The sequence below is a fragment of the Triturus cristatus genome, chromosome 6, assembly GCF_964204655.1.
Source record: "Triturus cristatus chromosome 6, aTriCri1.1, whole genome shotgun sequence".
Classification (NCBI taxonomy): domain Eukaryota; kingdom Metazoa; phylum Chordata; class Amphibia; order Caudata; family Salamandridae; genus Triturus; species Triturus cristatus.
Window position 1 is genome coordinate 80,338,505 of NC_140589.1, and position 21,330 is coordinate 80,359,834.

Genomic DNA, 21,330 nt, shown 5'->3' on the forward strand with positions numbered 1-21,330 from the left:
GAATAGTTGCTCCTGATTAAAGGGTTGAGCAAGAATGGTGGTTTGTACTTCCGGCTTGAAGCCGGAAATGCGTAGCCATGCGTGGCGTCTAAGCAATACACTTGTGTTGACTGCCCTAGAGGCGGTGTCCACTGCGTCTAATGCACATTTAATGGAGGCATTTGATATTAGTTTGCCCTCTTGAATGAGGTCAGTGGCCTGTGATTTGTATGGATCAGGCAGGTGTTGCAAAAGATCCTCTAGTTGATCATAATGAGCTCTATCATAACGAGCCAATAGGGCTTGTGTATTGGCAATACGCCAGTGGTTAGCAGCTTGTGCGGCAACCCTTTTGCCGGAAGCCTCGAAGAGTTTAGACTCTTTGTCTGGGGGCGGCGTGTCTCCGGTTGTTTGGGAGTTCGCCCGCTTTCTGGCATTTGATACGACTAGTGAGTCTAAGGGGAGTTGCGCCTTGATGTACGCAGGATCTTGTGGCGCCGGTCTGTATTTTTTTTCTATTCGGGGGTTGAGAACCCTGGCCCTAACAGGGTCTTTAAAAACCTCATTGGCGTGCTTTATCACTCCCTTAATCATGGGTAGAATGTGAACTGTCTTCTGCGACTGCTCAAAAGTGTTGAGGAGAAAATCCTCCTCAGGAGTGTCGGTGTGCATGGTGACGCCATGAAACAATGCCGCTCTGTTTATAAGCTGACCAAACCCTAAATGGTCATCAGGAGGGGAGGGTTTTGAGGGGTATGGAGTGGGGTCAGGCATATCAGACATAGGGTAAGTCCAGTCATCTACTGGTGCTGTGTCCGGGAGTGTAAAGGGATCAGTAGGATCAGTGGGATCATTAAAGAAATCTGGGTCTCCCCCTAAATCATCATCATCCTGTGGAGGTGGTGTTTGAGAAGGAGATGGTAGAGGTGAAGTCGGTGGGGGTGGGGGGGATGGAATAGGAGGTAATGTAGGAGAGGAAGGACATATGGGTGAAGTGGCACAGTCCTTCTTCTTTGGACGTGCTGGAGGAGGTGTTGTGTCCAGCTTCCTTATCTTGTAGGGCACCGCTGTGACATGTCCAGTTTTCGGATTTATGTAAATCCGTTTTTGCTTTGGATCTGGCCGAAAGAGTTCCTCACTGTCCAAAGGCGGCTTTGGAGCCGACTTTTTTTGTTCCGATTTTGATTTTTGTTCTTTATGGACTTGTTTTGGCACCGAGGATGTTTTGGGTGCCGAAGAACTTTTCGGTTCCGGTGTATTTTTCGGTGCCGTAGAACGTTTCGGTGCCGAAGGACCTTTCGGTGCCGGTGGAGACCTCGGCGCCGAAGAACCTTTCGGTGCCGGTGGAGACGTCGGTGCCGAGTGACGTTTCGGAGCCGATGGAGATTTCGGTCTCGGAGCCTGCTTCGGTGCCGAAGGTATTATAGGCACAATATTATGAGGTTTGCTCGAGCCCGAGCCACCTGCAGACTTACTTTTCTTCGGAGCCGGGCCCGAGGGCGGGGCTTCTGAAGATGATTTTGGATCGCGACTGGGCCCAGCTGGCAGAGTCTTGACCAATGTCTTTTTTGGTGGGGTTGGGGTAGGGGGGCTGGTACTCACAGGCTGCCCCGGATCAGAATCGTCGGCCTCGGACACGATCTGGAGATCTTCGGAGTCATCGTCAGGGACATCCTGTGCAAAGATGTCTTCTGGTTCCGGAACCGGCTTGGCCATGATATGGCGTCGAGCTCTTCGGTCCCGGGTAGTTTTCTTCGATCAGAATGCGGCGCAGGCTGGACGGCTGGATTCGTTGTGGTCTGGTGAAAGGCACAAATTACAGACCTCGTGGTGATCACTATGAGGGAACTTTGCTCCACATTGGGGGCATTTTTTAAAAGGTGTCCTTTCCATCAGCCGCGTCCGGATCCGGTCCGATGTGGATTTCGACGTCGAGTTTTTAAATTTTGAGAGTTGTTTTGATTGCTAGAAGTTTTCTGCTGGAGCGGAAAAAAGTTCATCCGAACCCAATGGCGGAAAAAAACAATCTGAGGATGGAGTGGATGCCCATGCGCACTGTTGTCCAGAGGAGGAGTCACCTATCTCGTGACCAAAGACTTCTTCCGAAGACAACAACAACCTGCAATCATCCGAGCCCAACACCAGATGGCGATCTTATCCTTAGTGTGTGATCTGCAGCTCATATGCCTCGAACACAGGCTTACTGGCTGAAAACCTTATCGAAACAGATACATAATGCGCAATATTTTTATTCTATTACACAGTCTAACACACTCAATGGGTAGTCGTGACCTCTGTAACCTTGTAGCAGCAACACTTTTTTTTTTTTTTTTTTAAAGTGCTGTGGTATTTAGGCCTCGCCTGAGCCAGCGCATGCGCTGCACTGGCAAGACTTTTAGTAAGTGGGCTTCAGAAAATGCTAACACACGCTTTTGCTTGTGGCCCAGAGCTTGCGGTTACGCGCGCAGCCACCATCTGGCTTTTCTCTCGTCATGGTGCGCGCACACCACTTGCCAGACGTGACACTGCAGATGCTTTCAGTTTTGCCGCCGCGTGCGCACCACTCGCGTGCTTTTTTAAAATTTTCTTTTAGCTCGCGTGCACACAACTCCCGGGCTTACTACTGAGCTCCCTAAACATTGAGGGCCGCCACAGAACTCTAACTGCCCCGGAAAAAAAGCCTCCTCTGCGCATTGCCACGCTGTTAACGCCACCATACCCACTAAGTATTACCCATCGAGAATGAAATAGCACAGCCTACTTATGCTAGCTATTCACCTCCGGCTCAAATATTACTGCTTCAGTGAGTGCTTCACCTTACGTCATCCACCAGTAAAGTGCAAACGATTCCGAATCCGAACCTCGGTGCACCCAGTCGCTATCGTAGAACACTTAGGTGGGCAGTGTTTATGCTGAGTGGCACATGCGAGCTCCATGGCCAACACGCACTAGGATTGGTTGAGGTGCTGACAGTACTCCAATCCTAGGCCACTTTACACATTACCAGTATTCCCTCCCACTCGACTACCAAAATTGTATTCAGCCAACTCCACGTGACCCGGAAGTACTCACATTATAAACACGTTTGTCAAAAGAGAGATAACAGACAACAGATTTAAATATAGATTTACTGATAGTCTTTCTAATTAGCGGCCAGCGACTTTAGCTGTAAGCAGAATGGACAATTGGAGCTGGTTGGTGCTGGCAGTGCTCACGGGTCTGAGCATTTGTTGGACGGTCTCTCTAAACTCTTACTCTGGTGAGGCATTTATGTGAGCTATGCCACCTCAGATCGAATTTGCTGCAGGACTGATAAGGGCAAAATGCAGTAACTCTGTTTGCTTGTATTCGGGAAAATGCAATTTTGTATCTAATTGATTTTTTATTTATGGCTCACATTTGCCTTGCTGTTGTTACGCGAGAAGCCGATCATGAAAACATCATAACTACAAGTACTAGAATGCAAATGATAAAGTAATGACTCAATGAACTACTTGCACTGAACGTGGGACCAGCGTGCACACTACTCCACTCCTCTTCTGTTTCTCCTTCTCTCTTTTCGATTCCGTTTCCCTTGTACCACCGTAACCCCCACTCTTTAAAAACACTTATCCCCCTTAACCCTGATCTCCCCGCCCCTCTTCTCTGTACCTGATCTTGCTTCTCTCATTTTCACTGTTTTTTTCATCTTCATATATACCTCTCCCTCTCCATTCTGTTCCTAGAGTTCTCGCACTCACTTTCAGCCCCAACGCCTTCACCTCCCCAACCTCGCTACACCCTCTCTCTCGAGGCCTCAGCCCGTCTCCCTTTTCTTTCTCTCAATTACTACCAGTGCCACCCCCCACCCCTGTACTGTATGTTCTCTGTTTCAATCACTCGTCCGTTTCTGCCATATGTTCGGTGCCCAGATCTCATTCTGCCCTCCCTCTCCATGTCGGACTCTGAACAATTTCACCCCTTCCCATTCCAGCCAGCTCTCTTCCATTTTCGCGCCCTCCTTTCTCTTGTTGGGTTTTCACCTACCGGGTGATTTAAATGGAAATACCGGAGGGCCGGTACTTTGTACCGGCCCATTTGAAGCACTGGGCCCTACCCAGCACGTATCGGCGGCTTTCCAGCGAGACGCTGTTTGACACTCCAAGTGACTTAGTGCAACAAACATTGGCATAGCCAATAGGTCTTGCCTTTGGGACCTTTTAAGTGTTTAGCCATGCAACAGTTGTTGCTGCACCAAGAATATTGTGCTGCATAACTAAATACTTAGAAGGTCCCAAAAGCGAGACCTATTGGCTATGCCAATGCTTGTTATATATATTGATCAGTTTTGCGCTGCCTAGGTGAGAATTATAGAGCCATATAAAGACATATGCACTAGACATTTTCACTTCCAAGTACCTGTTGGCTGTGAATACAATATTACATAGTTGGGTTGGCCCTCTGTAAAAGACTATTAATTAGACACCAGGCTACTGACCCTGAAGGATGGACAGGAACTTTGCACAGAAAGACGCATGTCAGGCTCAACTAGACCAACTGTGGAACCATCAGTTTCTCTCTTCAAGAGGATATTTCTCAGTGCCCAATGCCCTTTACTTCTAGGCATAAAAAGGTCAGCTTGTTTTAAAAACCAATGCATGCCTCTATTCAATGGAAGAAAGCAAACTGAACACTAATGAAATATGATTTACTAGTTACTGAAATTTGACAAAGCGAAAAAAAATATAATCTTTTTTATATTTAAGGTGAACATGTTAATTCACACACAGTTTGCTTTTCACTGGAAGGGTTTATATAAATGCATAGTAGCAGTTGAAAACAAGCATTGGCATAGCCAAAAGGTCTCGCCTTTGGGACCTTAAGTGTTTATCCATGCAACAGTTGCATAACTAAATACTTATAAGGTCCCAAAAGCGAGACCTATTGGCTATGCCAATGCTTGTTATATCTTTTGGGCAGTGTAAGTACTCTGCTGATGGATACTGTGTGCTAATGGAGCGATCAGTACCACTGTTTCCAAGAAAAGGGCATTCCTGCATTCACTCAAGTTTCAAAAAGAACCAAAGGAATTATAATTCATAGCGAAACATAAACGAGATACATTTATGTACTTCTATTTGAGGAGCGCTAGAAAATGCATTCGAATAGGATATATCAGGCCCTAGTGATACATTGCTCTACGAAGCTTCAGAAGCTGCGGGAGGATTGGGAAACGGACGTAGGGGCCCTCGATGAGGACGACTGGAGGGAGGCCTTGGCAGCCCCAAGGGAGGCAGCTATAGCGATACGACTGCGCCTCATACAATTTAAATATCTGCATAGAGTATATTTTACCCGGGCCAGGCTGTTCCGAGCGGGTTTGGTTGCTGCTCCGGACTGTCTGCGGTGTGGTCAGGAGGACGGAACATTTATACATACTATTTGGCACTGCCCAGTACTGGACCGCTTCTGGAAGGGGGTGATCTCTTGTCTAGCTGAAGTGCTGGGGTGGATGATTCCGCGCACGCCACGCCTTTCATTGCTTCATGTTATGGAGGGCGTTGGGGGCAATATATACAAGCAGCACCTACTGCGGCTAGGCCTTACGCTGGCGAAAAGAGATATTGCCAGGGCGTGGAAGGCGCCTAGAGCCCCATCGATTGCAGCATGGAAGAACGGCCTAGATTTCTGTATGGGGCTGGAACAGCCTATATTTGTGGCCCGAGGGTGTCCACGCAAGCACTATAAAATATGGAAAAGATGGGCGGATTACCGGGGACTGTGGCTGGAGCCACCAGTGGAAGAGGTGGATTAATTAGTGGAAGGCCTAGGGAGGCTAGTCGGGAAGAAGGGGTGCCAGGTAGGAGGGGACGACTGGGGAATTCCTCTTCTTACGGCATGATGTGGCAGCGGGGTTGTGGGGCGAGGGTAGGGAGTCCATGGGCAGGGTGCGACACAGGGGCAGGGGTGGGGGGAGTTAGGGGGGGGTTGTTATTGTTCGATATGTATCCTTGCTAAATGCACAAATAGATTGCTACGACGATATACTGCAATGTCATGCTGTTGTTGACCCTGATATTCAGGGTCCTGTACCATCTGTGCAATCGCTCAATAAAATATGTTTTCAAAAAAACCAAAAAAAAAACATGCATTCGAAAAAGAACGTACGGTTGGAAAAAGATTAATGAAAAAAATATGAGCCTTGGCACGCGATGTTAAGATTAGCCCTGCACCGAAGACAAGCTGGAGGCAAACATTTAATAAACAAAATGGAGTAAATTATTAGTGTAAAAAGTGATGACTAATTGGGTGGCAGCGGAAGAGACACTGTCAAGTGTTAAATAGAAAACGATTTAGTAAAGATGTAGCTAAGTGGTAAACGCTGTATATATGCTATTACAAGAAAATATTAATAATTCCACGGTAATTCGCATATTGTCGTGTACGGGCCTCGAATGTAAAAGCACGTTATAATAATTCATGGGTATTGGGAAATGCTTTTGCTTTGTGGTTTGGATCTTGAAGCACACTGAAAACACAACTGAAATGATTCAAGTGAGAATTTCACTTGTTTTAAGGGCCAGTGAGGGAGGCTCGTTAAAAGCAAACGATCTTATCTGTTCTCTCTATCTGGAGTCACCAAAAATGACAGGAAAGAAAATATCGCCATCTGTCCACACACCCCTGCAGGCTACAGGGAGAACACGCACGGCATAGTAGAGAAGGGCCGAATTGGGAGTTTCATTTGTGCTGTAAGTTAGCAGCAGAAGGAGAAACAGAAAGGTACATTTGCATCAAGACGGCAACTCGCGCGACTAGAGTGCAAAAAAAAAAATCTGGCAATACAAATATTGCTCAACTTCGCTTTGTGCTCAACAAATCAAGCTCATGCAAGCAATTCGATCAGCAAGGGCACCAGCAATATTAGGGTCTCTTAAACGGACCAATGATGCCGCGATTAGCAAGCTAAAAATGCTACCGCTGGCCACAGCTTGCAGTGCATGTGTGCGAGTGGTGTGTGCGCAGCAGTAATCACGCCATATGGCGCCTCTGCTGAAGCGCGCGCCCGCGCACATGCACTGCAAGCTTTAGCCGGCGGTAGCATTTTTTAAAGCCCTTACTAAAGTCTCTCCGAGCAGCGCATGCACGCTGACTCAGCGAGACCTAAAAACGTGAGTCAAAAATACAAAGGGCTGCACTTCCTTTTCTGATGGTTCTCGAAAAGAAAACTTTGTATGCCAGCGAGAAAGCACGCTGTTTAGAGGATATGTTCCAAAGTCTACTGGCTTCAAATAAAGTCAGGTAAAAAGTGGGATTTGCTTTTAAACCAGTGGTACCCTGTAACTACGGAAGGAAGACTTGGCTAAAAAAGGGTGACAGAAGGCGACAAACCCTCCCTCAAAGAAGATGGGACACTGGTGCAAAACAGTCATGACTAAGGGCTACAGCAGAGGCATCATAAAGAGAATGTCCATCATAATTACAGCTTCTTTTTTACTGTACTTTGTAACACAGTTCTGCCCTTCCTAGGCATTGTAGTATTACCCAATAAACCAGATCTCAACTGATTTACCTCATAAAAATGTAAAGCTGAGTTTGCCTTGGTAGGATTTAAACTTCCGGCTTGTTGAACACAATAGGCATCATGTGGTCACCATTTAAGTCACAAAACTCACCTGGGGGTGGAGAACAGGAGAGTAGGCGGGTGGGGGAAATGAGACGGTTAGAAATAAAAGCGCAATGAAGTGGCCACACTCACTGCATCATTATGCTTTTTCCTTATGGCGGGGCCAAGGTCGGATTGGTGAGGCGGGGAAAGGGCGACAGGCCGATTTGTGAGCTTTTTTGGCCAGCATGACGGCCGATATGGACTGTGTGTGTTCTTCAGATACTGTCAGAGGCCAAATGGGGGCCTGAGTGGCCTTTGCAGAGACAGATGGGCCTCTATTAGTTCCCTTTTACCAACGGGCGGAGGTGTAATTCGCAGTCTCTCGCTGGACCGGCCCATTAATGTATGCAGATTGAGCAGGGGGCCTTAGCAGAAGTGGCCTCACTTATATTCAGGTGTTGTTCACCATTGTGAAGTAATCCATGCATGAAGAGTCCAGGCAACATTTGCATTTATTTATGTCAGTCAAGTTAGGAAAACTTGCTTCTTTTAGAGAAACACCCCTCCTTTTTATAATACATAAAACACTGAAGCTGTGTTTTGGGACACATCTTTTTAGGGTGTCAGGGCATATTTTCCCTCCCGATACAACCCTGGCAGTGGGGAGCAAGAGTGACAACGAGAGGGTGGGAATAGAATAAGCAACACAGACGTGAGAAAGGAAGAAACAACATGGACGGTGGAGAAGCAGGGGAAGAAGCAACATGGAGGGAGGGGGAAGAAGCAATATGGAGGGTGGTGAGTAAGGGAAGAAGACACACAAGGGTGGGGAGGGAGGAGAAGAAGCAACACAGAGGGCGGGAAGTGAGGGAAAGAAGCAACACAGAGGGTGGGAGGGGAAGAAGCAACACAGAGGGGGAGGGAGGGGAAGAAGCAACACAGGGTGGGGAGGGAGAGGAAGAAGCAACACAGAGGGTGGGGAGGGAGGGGAAGAAGCAACACGGGGCGGGAGTGAGGGGAAGAAGCAACACAGGGCGGGAGGGAGGGGAAAAAGCAACACGGAGGTGGGGAGGGGACTAGACGGACCACAGACGAGGTGGGAGGGGACTAGAAGCAACAAGGAGGACAGAGGGAGGGGACTAGAAACAACACAGATCGATTAGAAGCAACACTGACGGGCAGGTGGGAGAGGACTAAAAGCAAAAAGGACAGCAGGGGAAGAAAGAAAGAAAATAAATAAAATGTTGCAACTCAATCACAGCGCCAGACGCGGAAGGATCCTATTCTAGATGAAGCAATCAGTACATGGTACCTGTTCCAGCTGAATGAAGAGGCAGTGAAGCCAGGTCGTACTGCCCAATTAGACGGCAGCAAATTAGAGTGACAATGAAGTCCACAAATGATAAGCAATGGGTGTACTCCAAGCCCCAAGTTCAATCCCTCGCAAGAGAGCACATGCGCTAGGGCATGCTAATGCAGGCAAGACCTAAAAAAAGATACATTTAAGGAGTCTTTCCAGTGCAACGGCTAGAATATTTGGACATAAGCAGAAAGTGGAAATGTTTTAATTACCCTCGGTACCCAATCTGAGGATACTGGAAACGCTTACCAGAGGATTTTTCATTTGTGGTTGAGAGACCGAAAAACTGGTGCAAAACATATTCAATATTTGGGGAAAACACTCTCCACCCCTTAAATGAAATTGTTAAAAGTATTTAATCTAACAAGGAACCCTGCTGGATATTTGGGTGAGGGATGGAGCCACGCTCATTACAATGAAAGCACCAAACCAAAGGGATTGTTTGCTTTGTCAAGAGCTGATGGGAGTGGGATAGGCCTGAGCAGCTACAGAACCTTTACAAAGAGACACCCGGAGTCTAGCTCAGGGTTTTCATCATTCGCCTGGTAGGGAGAAGTTTCTCCCCCCAACTTCCTCTAACTAGATCTGATTATTGCATGGCTAAGGGTTATGAAGCCTGGTATTATACTCAACTTATTAATGTTAGAAATGTCCTGAGCCAATGATTCATTCCAGGATTTGCAGGTGACCATCAAATGTAAGTGACTTAGCAATCCTCCTCCTAAGTGCATTACAAGGAGACACATCAACCCCTGAAAAATCCACACATATTGAAGGAATAATCTATTTAATAGGATCCTGCCTTCCACTGGCCAAACAAACTGCAGAAGGGGGAACAGAGTCTGGGCCGGAGATATTGGGGTGCTTATGGCAGCTGGGCTCATTGCAGGCCCTGTGTTCTGACTTGGAGCGGCTCCAGTCCACGCCCCGCACTATGGCAGTTGGTACTTCTACTGAGAAAGCAGTTAGCAGAACTAAACAAGAACCCTGTGCCGGGGTTTTCTGCTGGCCTCATAGACGACCATGACATTTACAAATGGGAGTTTGTTGTAATTGGAGTACACAATATGTTATTCGAGGGTGGATTCATCTAACGTTTCCTCATGATTATCCTTTGAGACCGCCAAGGATGAAGTTCATAACCAAAATCTGGCATCCCAATGTTGCATAGAATCGGGGTGTCTGCATTTCCATCCTTCATGAGCCCGGTGAGGATAAGTTTATTTATGAAAAACCAGAAGAGCGCTGACTTCCAATCCACACATTGGAAACCATCATGATCAGTGTTATATCTATGCTGGCAGATCCTAACATCAAATCTCCGGCAAACAATGATGCTGCAAAAGAATGGAGAGAAGATCCTAATGGTGAATTCAGGAGAAAAGTTGCTAGATGTGTGAGAAAAAGTAAAGAGATGGAGTTTTTGAAGGAGTTTAATTCCAGCAGATTTCAGAGCAAGGATATCTTCCCAATACTTGATCCTCAAGACATAGTTTCACTTTGTGGATAAGAAAGATGGAGATTTCATGCTCTCAGTATGAGCCTGACGTGTATTTCATGCCCCTTTTCTCTTCCTCCTTCTGAATAGTTTGCCTTTTTGTTTTGAGTTTTTTAGTGTATTAACTGCATAAATTCTGAATGATTGGTATTCATTTCCGCCTAGGAATGTACATTTATTTATTCCAAAAGGCAGAAACCTGTGCTTGTGTGGTCATTAAAGAACGATATCCCAGGGCCACAATACTGGTGCACTCTAACTGAATAACAAGTTACTATCTTTAGCCATTTTACTTTCAGAGTTGCAGGGTCGAAGATGTCAAACCTCAATCTAAGATTGACGGGGTTTAGAAACTTAGATTCAGTATGACTCAATCTAATAACATCAAGGTGCAATCGTTGTGTTGCTTTAGAAAAAGAAAAACACTATATCCAAGTATGAACACTAGAACAGTTAAAACTACGAAATAGACAAAAATTGAATATTATGACGGCTCTCCAGTGCTAAAGAATATATTTTGGCAAGCACTGGATCTATGGCGAACGTTATCATATGATATTTCATGTTGGGGTGAAGGTCAGAAACACTATGGCAGTAGCTGACAGGGAAACTCTCTCCAAAGGGTTTTAGAGACCTGCGAGGGACACAGATGTTCTGGGGTCCATTCTGAACCTAGGAGAGCACTTTGAGAAAACTAGCGGTGTTGCCCTCGTAAATAGTCTTTGCTAGAAAAAAAAGTCACCCCAAAAATGTAGCTCCATAAAGCCATCATTCAAGCACCCTGGATACCACCCAAATATAGTGTTTACAAAGCGATGGTTGATGCCTTGGTGACAACAATCCTGTGAAGCCCAAGGACCAAGTAATGACTCAAACGGTCCCTAAACTTTCAACTGGACTGATGGGAATACTAGGCCAGTCCTCACTTTGAATATCGAATGTGCCTTTACCTTTTGGGACCTGTATCTCAGAATCTACCAGTTGCAGTCTAGACTGTCTTAAACCATGGCACCGCTGGGATTGGACTCTTCAGTCCCAAACAGTAATAGGCTTTTGGAGTAAAACCGTTTAAACATTTCACTCAGATCCCTAATCCTTTACATTCTCTTCACTTTAGCTTTGCCAATGAATTCCTGAAGTTTGGTCTCTGGAACCATCATGAGCACATGGTTACAATACTGCAATGTTAGGGGAACAAACAGAACGATCAATGTTTGTGCATAAGGAAGACTAACATCTATACTTACGAGTCCAGAACAAATGCATGGATTTTGGCCAGCGCTTTGATCTGAATCTGACAATGCCTGTAAGAGACGAGAGAAAATAAGCACAAAGGTGAACATAAAAACACATTTTTAGTTTCCTCCTTCAATTTTATTTACATACATGGTAGAAATACATCGCTCTCAATTTTGTATGACTAACAGTGGAGCCATAACATCCTTTTCTAATTACGATGCACACACTTCCCACCCAAGTTATCACTAACATACCAATGCTGGCGTAACACTCTTCAAAATGATATATTCAAAGATAAAAGGACAGGTTCTATGATGCTCTGCCCCACCAGAAACAGATGCCACAATCTTATCACAGAGCTATAAAGGTGCTGACAGCAATAGTGGTACCAGTTGTGGTGGGAGGTCGGGTTTACAGGGGTTGGGGTGGGATAGCAGATGGGGCCCATGCCTTAGTTGTATTCCTCCTGGTAGCCCCCAAGTGCCCATAACCCCCGGAGATGCACCATCACAGCTGTTAACAGAACAAACCAAACCCACACTGCACACTCTGGAAACACAGCCAATCCTATGATGTAGGGTTTTTTATTTCATGGTACGCAGTAGCAGCTTTTTTTTTTTTATAAACAAATTTTTATTTTCAAATAGGCATCAAGATCAAAAAGGACATACAGCAAGTTGAGCAAATTGATAGTATTCAGACCCAGCACGCAGCAGTTAAACAACAGCAGCCCAAGCAATCTCCCCCACCCCTCTCCCTCCGTTCCCGCCCCATGCATACCCCCCCTTAAACTAGGCCCCCAAGCCATTTCCACCATACTTTACGGAACTTTTTGGGGCAGCCTCTTGCAGCATACAATGTCCGTTCCTGTGCAGCGCACCAATCCACCCCTCTGCGCCATTTGCCTCCCCTGGGTGGGTCAACCTGCTTCCAGGCGGCCGCTATATCTCTCTTGGCCACCACCAGGGCCGTGGTTAGGAAATAGTGCTCGTTACGGGAGCCATCCAGCCCATCCGTTATGCCCAGCAGCGCTAATCAAGGGTCATGGGGGACCTCCCATCCCAGGACGTCAGTTAAGTCAGTTTCAATCTCCCTCCAGAAGCCGGCCAGGCGAGGGCAAGACCAGACCATGTGAAAGAAATCTGCCGGGTCCATCCCGCACCGCCCGCACGAGGCTCCCTGGCACAGGCCTGCGCGAGACAGACGCTCCGGGGTCAGGTATGCGGTGTGAAGGTAATAAACCTGGACAAGCCGCAATCGAGCCGATGCGGTGATTGTCCTGGGCGCCATTAGGGCGTCCCTCCAATCATCGTCGTCCAGAGGACCCACCCAGGCCTCCCACCGCTGCCTCAGCCCACTCCAGTCCATCGGGGTATTATTAACCAGGGATCGGTAAATGCGGGAGATGCCCCCCTTCCCAAGATATCCCAGCATCACCTGGGCTTCAGGCGGGCTATGGTCAGGGAGTCTGGAATCTAGAGGGACGTAAGATTGGAGCGCATGGCGCAACTGGAGATAACGATAAAACTGCGAGGTATGGAGAGAAAAGCGACTCCGGAGCTTTTGAAAGGAGCACATGTGGCTTCCCCGCCAGACGTCACCCAGGCAGGAGATCCCCAGGAGGTCCCAGCTACGAAAGCCCCCGAGTCCCGCCACCTCCCGCATCCAAGTGCCGTGCCACAGCGGTGTCACCCGGGTTAGCACCCTCGACCACCGAGTGTGCCGTAGGGCCGCTCGCCACGCCAGAAAGGGGGCCCGCACTACCTCTGGAAGCGATCCAGGGACCGTCGCGCCATAGAGCATATTTTGAATAGAGGGGAATCCGATGAGCCGCACCTCCAGTCGATAAGCCGGATCATCCCACCCACCCGAAAACCAGTCGTGGACCACTAACAGCCGCGCAGCAAGATAGTATAGGTAAAGATTCGTCATGCTCAGGCCACCGTCATAGGAAGGAACGCGACAGCGGTCCAAGGCCAACCGGGATCTACCTCCGCCCCAAAGAAATCTAGTTGCGGTCTTATCCAGGTCCCGAAACCAGGAGCGGGGGAAGGAGCAGGGCGTGTTCTGGAGCATATATAAAAACCGAGGGAGGATCATCCTCTTATAAAGAGCGATCCTTCCCAACGGGTTCAACGGGAGAGATTGCCACTTCGCCATATCTGATCTGGCCTTGTTCACCACGGGGGCCACATTAAGAGCCCAGCACAGTTCCGGGAGAAGGGTAACCCAAATCCCCAGGTATTTAAAGGACAGCCGTCGAAGAGGAATGTCAGATTGCCAATCAAAACACTCCCGTGAAGGGTGGAGCGGAACCAGGACAGACTTCCCGGAGTTCAAACGGAGACCAGATGCCTGCCCAAACCGGTGAAGAATTTGGCGCACCCGAGGACCCGAGACAGCCGGATCTGAGAGATAAATAAGAACGTCGTCCGCATACAACGCGATTTTATCAGGGACCATACCCGGCCAGTCCCAGCCACGGATGACAGGATCCGCCCGGAGGAGCACAGCCAGGGGCTCCATCGCCAGGGCGAAGAGGAGGGGCGAAAGCGGGCAGCCCTGCCGCGTCCCCCGCCCTATGGAAAATGCGCGGGACAAGGTCCCATTGACCAGTACCCGAGCTCTTGGGTCCGCATAAAGAACCCGAACCATGGCACGAAACTGGGAGCCGAACCCCATGAGTTCTAAGGTGTCCCCAAGATAGTCCCACCCCACCGAATCGAAAGCCTTCTCGAAGTCCACCAGGAGAAGGGCCAGATAAGGAGAGAGGCGCTCACGGTGGCCCAGAGCAAGGTGCAGGCGCCGCAGGCAGTGTCTGGTACCTCGATTTGGCATCAACCCGCATTGGTCCGGGTGAACCAGCGCGGCCAGAAACGGGCGCAGTCGTTGCGCAAGGACGGTAGCGTAGACTTTGAGCTCGGTATTGATAAGAGAGATCGGCCGGTACTCGGAGCAGGACTGCGATGGGGGTTGAGTTTTCGGCAAGACTACTATAGTGGCGGTATCCGTTTCTCGCGGGAAGGAACCCTTCTCCACCGCCTCAGCAAAAAGATCCCGAAGCCGCGGGGCCAGGGCATCACGGAAATGGGCGTAATACTCCTGTGGAAAACCATCCGGTCCCGGGGTCTTCCCAGGTGCCAAATGGGAGATTGCCATTTCGACCTCCTGGAGGGAAATGGGCAGGTCCAGGGTCTTGCTATCCTCCTGCCCCAACCGCGCCAGGGCCGCCCCATCCTCCCCCATCAATCCCGCAAGGGAGAGTCCCCGCGCCCGCGCCCGGTATAGCTGGGAATAATAATCTGCAAAGGTTTGAGCTATTGCCACCGAGACCGTGTGTGTCTCCCCCGCGGCGTCCACGATGGCTGGAATTACCCGGCCTGCACGAGGATAGGTGGCCAGACGGTGCAGGAGCGTACCATTCTTGTCCCCCCACCCGTAAACCCGGGCCACCGAGGAGCGCCAAAGAGTCTTCGCCGCATCCAGAGAGTGCATGCGTATCTCTTCGCGGAGAAAGGCCAGCCGTCTCGCCCGTGCGGCGTCTCCCAACGCCTCCCGATCGCGCTCAAGCGCCAGGGCCTGCGCTTCACAAGCTGTAAGTTGCTGGAGTTGGCGCCGGCGCTGCTGCTGTAGATGCCCCTTCGCAACCCCTCTAATAGTCGCCTTGCCTGCCTCCCAGAGGACAGCCGCAGAAGAGACAGAGCCCACGTTGTGGAGGTAGTATTCCGCAATCCCTTTTTCCACCACCCTCTGAAAGGCTTTGTCCTGAAGGAACCAGGCATTCAAGCGCCACGTCGGACGGGCCGTAAAGGGAGGTGGGCCGAGGGCCATAAGCACCGGCGAGTGATCAGAGAGGCCTCGCGGAAGAATGCGGGCATCACAAACCCCTGCACAGTCGGCGGAGGGAACAAAGACTAGATCAATACGGGCGTGGGAATGGTGTGCCGCCGAAGTATGGGTATACTGGTGCTCGCGTGGATGCCAAACCCTCCAGACGTCGCAGAGGCCCTGGGCCTCAGCCCAACTCGATAGCTGTTTCGCGCGAGCAGTCCTGGTAGGGGAGATCGGACCCGTCGAGTCCATATGGGGTGTATAGACCGCGTTAAAGTCGCCACCGAGGACGAGAGACCCTGCCGGGAGCCTGGGGAGGAGGTCTGCTGTGTACGCAAGAGCGGACTGCAACAGGGATGGCGCTGCGTAGAGGGACAGCAGAGTAAGCGGGCGGCCCTCCAGTGCGCCACAGACCGTAACGGCCATACCCTGGGGGTCCAAATGCACCTGGGACATTACAAAGGGAAAGGAACGCTTAAGCAGGATAGCCACCCCCCGTGAGCCCCTAGCGAAACCGGCATACCAGACCCGGTCGTAGCCGTAGCGGGCGAGGAAGGGACATTTATTACCCATAAGGTGGGTCTCCTGAAGAAGGAGGACATCAATCTCCGCGCGCTGCGCGTATTTGAGGACCGCCATGCGCTTGAAGCGATCGAACAGACCATTGACATTCCAGGATAAGACGCGCACCGCAGCTTTAGGCAGGGGTGTGTCCGCCATGGGAGCAAGCAGGGGGATGTAGGACAGGAGATAGACAAAGTGGGAGCGAAAGGGGGCCGTGGGCGGGTCGGGAAGCGCGCAGGATACCAATTCCCCACGGGCACTGCGCCCACAGAGGGGCCAAGAAGCGCGTGGGCAGGAGAGCTCCCCGGAAGGAGGGACCTGGGAAGATCGGACAGGAGAGCAGGTCGAATAGTACATGATACCTTGGAACCATAACAACGAGGAGTACACCCTCTAACAACAAAAACCTCCCTAGGAGGAAGAAACAACCCCAAACCAAACCCCACCCCACACCCCCCACCCTATACTTCGAGAACAGAAGCATCTGTCGCCCTAACAGTGAGTAACCAAAACCAAGCTAAAACGCTCGGGCCTGAGTGCTAGTGGACCCCTCAATAAATCAGATCAGACCCAATTCATCCGCCCTGGCCGAGAGCAACAGATGTGTAGGAGCACCGAGGCCCGACTGCGAAGTCTAGCGACCAGGAAGCAGAGTCCCACCTCCATCCCCCGGCAAATATATCACAGGCAGTAAGTGGAAGTCAAATGGTGGGGCTGCGGGAGAGGTCCGAAGTGTCTATTTGGGGAGCAGGCTGGGTCACAGAGCCCGCCTGCTGGGGGGGACACGGCCCGCTGCCCAGCGGCGTCAGGACCAGTGGGCGCCACCGAGGAGGCCGAAGAAGCCCCGGACGCCCGCCGCAGCCGCCCCCCGGAGCGCACGACAGTCACCTCCTCCCCCGCGCGCCTCCGGGGCAGCATGCGCCGTCGCCGTCGGGACCTGGAAGAGCGGGGCGCTCCTCGCCCAGCTCGCCCCTCCACCGGAGATCCCCGACTAGCACACTGCAGGGGACACTCCTCCGCAAGCCAGGTCCAGGCCGCCCGCGGCGTGTCGAAGAAGAAAGTCTTTTGCTGGAAGATGACCCGGAGACGGGCCGGGAACTGCAGCTGATATTGGAGGCCCAGGGATCGCATCTTCTGCTTCACTTCCAGGTAGGAGCGCCGAAGCTCCTGGACCTCTCGGGTGTAGTCCGGGAATACCATTATAGTGTGGTTTTGGTAGCGGAGATTCGCGGAGCGTCTGGCCTCCCTGAGGATCGCATCTCTGTCCCTGAAATTCAGGATCTTCAGGATAAAGGGACGGGGGGGCGCTCCCGGGGGCCTCGGCGCCAGGGAACGGTGGGCCCTCTCCACCACGAAGCAGGCCCAGAGGCTGCCCACCGGCATCCAGGATTCAAACCAATGCTCCAGGAAGTCATCTGCACGACCAGCCTCCGCCCCCTCCGGGAACCCCACCAGGCGGAGGTTACAGCGGCGGGCACGATTTTCAGCGTCCTCCACTCGGCGGTACAGCTCCTTGGAGTGGGCGGTGAGCTCACGCACCTGGTCCTGCAGCTGGTGGATGTCGTCCTCGGCGGTTGAGATACGGGATTCAGCCTCAGATATGCGGGCAGTGGCGTTACGCAGGTCCTGCCAAAGAAGGGCCACGTCCACCTTCACCTCCCCCACCATGCCCTCCAGGGAGGAGTGGGACGCCGTGATGGCCTGTAGGATGGCAGCAAGGTCTGTTCCAGGGGCCGGGGCCCCGGCCCCTTCTCAGAAGTCGTGAACTTGTCCATCTTGGTCTGGGTAGCTGCGGGCGTCGACCGGGAAGCCCTGTCCTTACCCATGGCGGCGGCACCTGCGACCCCGGGAGGCGCTTCGCCCAGTCCACGGGCAACAGATCCGGTCGCGGCGATTCCAGAAGGCCTTGAAAGGAGAGCAGCAGGAGGACACCTCGTCACTAGCCCCCCGGTGGGTCTGCCCGCCAACCACCCGATCCGGCAAACGATGAGCCTGGGGGAGCTGCAGCCCGCCTGTAGCCAAGGAGCTCGCTCGGAGGGGCACCCCTTCTCGTTACAGCAAGTTCACCGGGCGCCCGTCCGCCTCGGAGAGCCCAACACGTCCACCGCTCTCGCACAGCTCAGGGTCAGGGTCCCAGGTGGCCCCCGCGGACAGGGCCACCCCAACACACAGGCCCCCAGAGTGGCGGATATGGAGGGAAAAAAGGGGGGGGGTGGGGGGGAGGTTAAAGGAGGAGCGGGAGGCAAGGGACAGCCATCCACCTCCCCCTGACCGCCGGTCTGCGGCCCGAACCCCCGACGAGGCGTCACTCCACCAGCTCGCCGCCGCAGGCCTCGGGACGCCAGGGCAGGTCCAGCAGCGTTGGTGGGGGAGAGTGGGGGGAAACCGGGCCCCGGCCGTCGACACCCGGCCCGAAGGGGAGGGCCCCCACCACCTCCAGCCCCACAGCAGCTCCGATCGTCCCACCAGGGAGTGCCCCACTCACCGCCCGGCCTTCCGTCCGGCACCACAGCCCGGAATGGGCCCCACAGCACCTCGCCGCCAGCCACAGGATCCCAGGTCGGGGCCCCAACGAGGGGGGGGGCTGCCACTGCCGCAGCGACGATCTCACCGGGCCTCCAGGACTCCCAGGCCCAGCACCCTCGTGGGCGCCGCGGTCTCGAGTAGCCGCGCGCCCGCACCCAGCGTCAGGGATCAAAGCCGCCTCCCGCCGGGCGCCGATAACAAGCAGCAATCACAGCTCCGGGGGGGCGGTCGCGCCCCAAACTCGCACCAGGAACAGCCAGGCGGGCCCGGGCCCCAAAACTGACGAAATCAGCCGGCCAGGGCAGGATCAGGCGAGGAAGAAAGGATCGGCGGGGTCTTACAGCCGGAGCCTCACGGCAGAGCAGCCATGCCGGTCAGGCGCCACCTAGCGCTCCGCAGTAGCAGCTTTTACCACTCGTATCTACAGGTGTGCAGTAAAAGCAGCTACATTTCTTCATGCCACCGCCAGCCCACGCGCCGCCGTCACTTGCCCTCCTGCGCTGCCCGCGGGCCTCCCCTAGCGAGAGATCCGTGGCCCTGGCTTCCCCTGGCCACCCCGTTCCCAGCGCGCTTCGTTCCCACCATTACCATGGAAGAACTAGCATCTAAGGCTCAGGTGCGCATTTTGTCCTGGAATGTGAACGGCTTGCTAGATAGACTCAAGCGCACCGCTGTCCTCAAGTACGCCCAGCGCGCGGAGGCTGATGTGCTCTTACTTCAGGAAACTCATCTGCTGGGCGAGAAATGTCCCTTTCTGGCGCGCTACGGGTACGACCGGGTATGGCACTCGGGGTTCTCGCGCGGCTCGCGGGGGGTTGCCGTCCTATTGCGCCGCTCCTTCCCTTTTGTGTTCACCCGGGCGATTCACGACCCCCAAGGGATTGGGATTGTCGTTTGCGGCACGCTTGAGGGTCGGCCGCTCAGTCTCCTGTCTCTCTATGCGCCGCCCACCGGGCTGTCCCAGGCTTTATCTTATGCTGCATCGGTGTTGACAGATCTCCCGCCGGGAGCTCTTGTTCTGGGGGGGGATTTCAATGCTGTCTCGGCTCCGCAGCTTGATTCTTCGGGTCCGGTCTCGGCGCCCCGCGCCGCGCGAGCTAAGCAGATGGCGAGCTGGGCGGAGGCCCAGGGCTTATGTGATGCGTGGCGGATCTGGCACCCACGCGCACGGCGGTACACTCACACCTCGGCCGCCCACCACACCCACGCGCGTATTGATGCGATCTTTGTCCCCCCTGCCGACTGTGTAGGCATCCAGGATGTCCGCATCCTTCCTCGGGGGATTTCTGATCATTCTCCGGTCCTCCTGGGTCTGGGCCCCCCCCCTCGTGGGGCCCGCCAGATGTGGCGCCTCAACGCCTGGTTCCTCCAGGACGAGAAGCTCCGCAAGGAGGTGGGGTCCGCATTGACGCAGTATTTTACCGATAACGATGGGTCGGTCTCCTCAGCGGGCACCCTGTGGGAGGCCTGTAAGGCCACCGTCAGGGGGGCGGCCAAGGCACAGGTGGTGCGGCACCGCCGGGCGCAGCTCCAGCAGCTCACCGCCTGTGAGGCCCAGGCACTACGGCTGGAACGATCCCTCTCTGGGACCGGGGATCAGGCCGGGGCTAGGCAACTGCGACTTTTGAGGGAGGAGATCCGTCAGCGGTCGCTTGACGCGGCTAAGCTCCTCTGGCGATCCTCAGTGGCGAGGGTATATGGGTGGGGAGACAAGAATGGTGCACTGCTGCATCGGCTAGCCACGTACCCCAGGGCCTCGCGCATCATCCCGGCGGTGGCTGACTCTGCTGGCCTGCTTCAATCTTCCTCCGTGGCAATCGCAGACGCCTTCGCTCAGTATTACTCGCAGCTATACCGGGCCCGGGCGTCGGACCTCTCCCTGGCTTCACTGCTTGCCACTAGTAACCTGCGGCTTCCCCGTCTTCGGTCCAGCGACTGGGAGAGCATGGAGGTGCCCATTACCCCTGAGGAAATTGGGGATGCGATAGGGCGCACGTCCGCGGGGAAAACTCCGGGTCCGGATGGCTTCCCCCAGGAGTTTTATGCCGCCTACAAGGACCACCTGGTCCCACGGTTGGGTGCCCTCTATGCTGCGGCGATCAAGAACGGCTCCTTCCCTCCGGAGGCCGACATAGCCACGATCGTGGTCCTGCCCAAGTCTACGCCGCCTTCTTGCGATCGTTCGGCATACCGACCGATCTCCCTTATCAATACTGACATCAAACTTTACGCGGCGGTTCTGGCCCAGAGGCTCCGGCCCTTCCTGTCATCCTTGGTACACCCGGAACAATGCGGTTTCATGCCGGACCGCGGCACTCGCCATTGTCTTCGTCGTCTTCACGTGGCCCTGGCTCACCGCCAGCGCCTCTCTCCGTATCTCACCCTTCTCCTTGCAGATTTCGAGAAGGCCTTTGACTCGGTTGGGTGGCCCTATCTCTTTGAGGTCCTGACCCACATGGGCTTCGGCCCCACGTTCGTAGGCATGGTGCGGGTCCTTTACGCGCGCCCACGTGCCAGAGTGCTGGTTAACGGGGCACTGTCGAGGCCCTTTCGGATTGGCCGAGGAACGCGGCAGGGGTGCCCTCTGTCGCCCCTCCTGTTTGCTCTTGCAATGGAGCCCCTTGCTGCCCTGGTCCGCGCGGATCCTCTTCTCCGGGGCTGGGAATGGCCGGGCCGTGTGTCGGACAAGATAGCTCTTTACGCGGACGACGTTCTGCTGTATCTTAGTGACCCGGCGCGCTCGGG

General features: G+C 53.0%; 1 protein-coding gene and 1 pseudogene across 2 annotated transcripts in view; one reads left to right on the top strand and one right to left on the bottom strand.

Moving 5' to 3' along the window:
- LOC146813792 (cap-specific mRNA (nucleoside-2'-O-)-methyltransferase 1-like) overlaps positions 1-21,330 on the bottom strand; it is a 946,504-nt gene that overhangs the window by 403,294 nt on the left and 521,880 nt on the right. For both annotated transcript variants that reach the window (XM_085610255.1, XM_085610254.1), the window contains one exon: positions 11,673-11,729. In XM_085610255.1, the coding sequence (XP_085466381.1) occupies positions 11,673-11,729 (57 nt within the window). The remainder of the gene's footprint in view (positions 1-11,672; positions 11,730-21,330) is intronic.
- On the top strand, positions 8,300-10,437 carry LOC146813793 (ubiquitin-conjugating enzyme E2 G1 pseudogene; annotated as a pseudogene).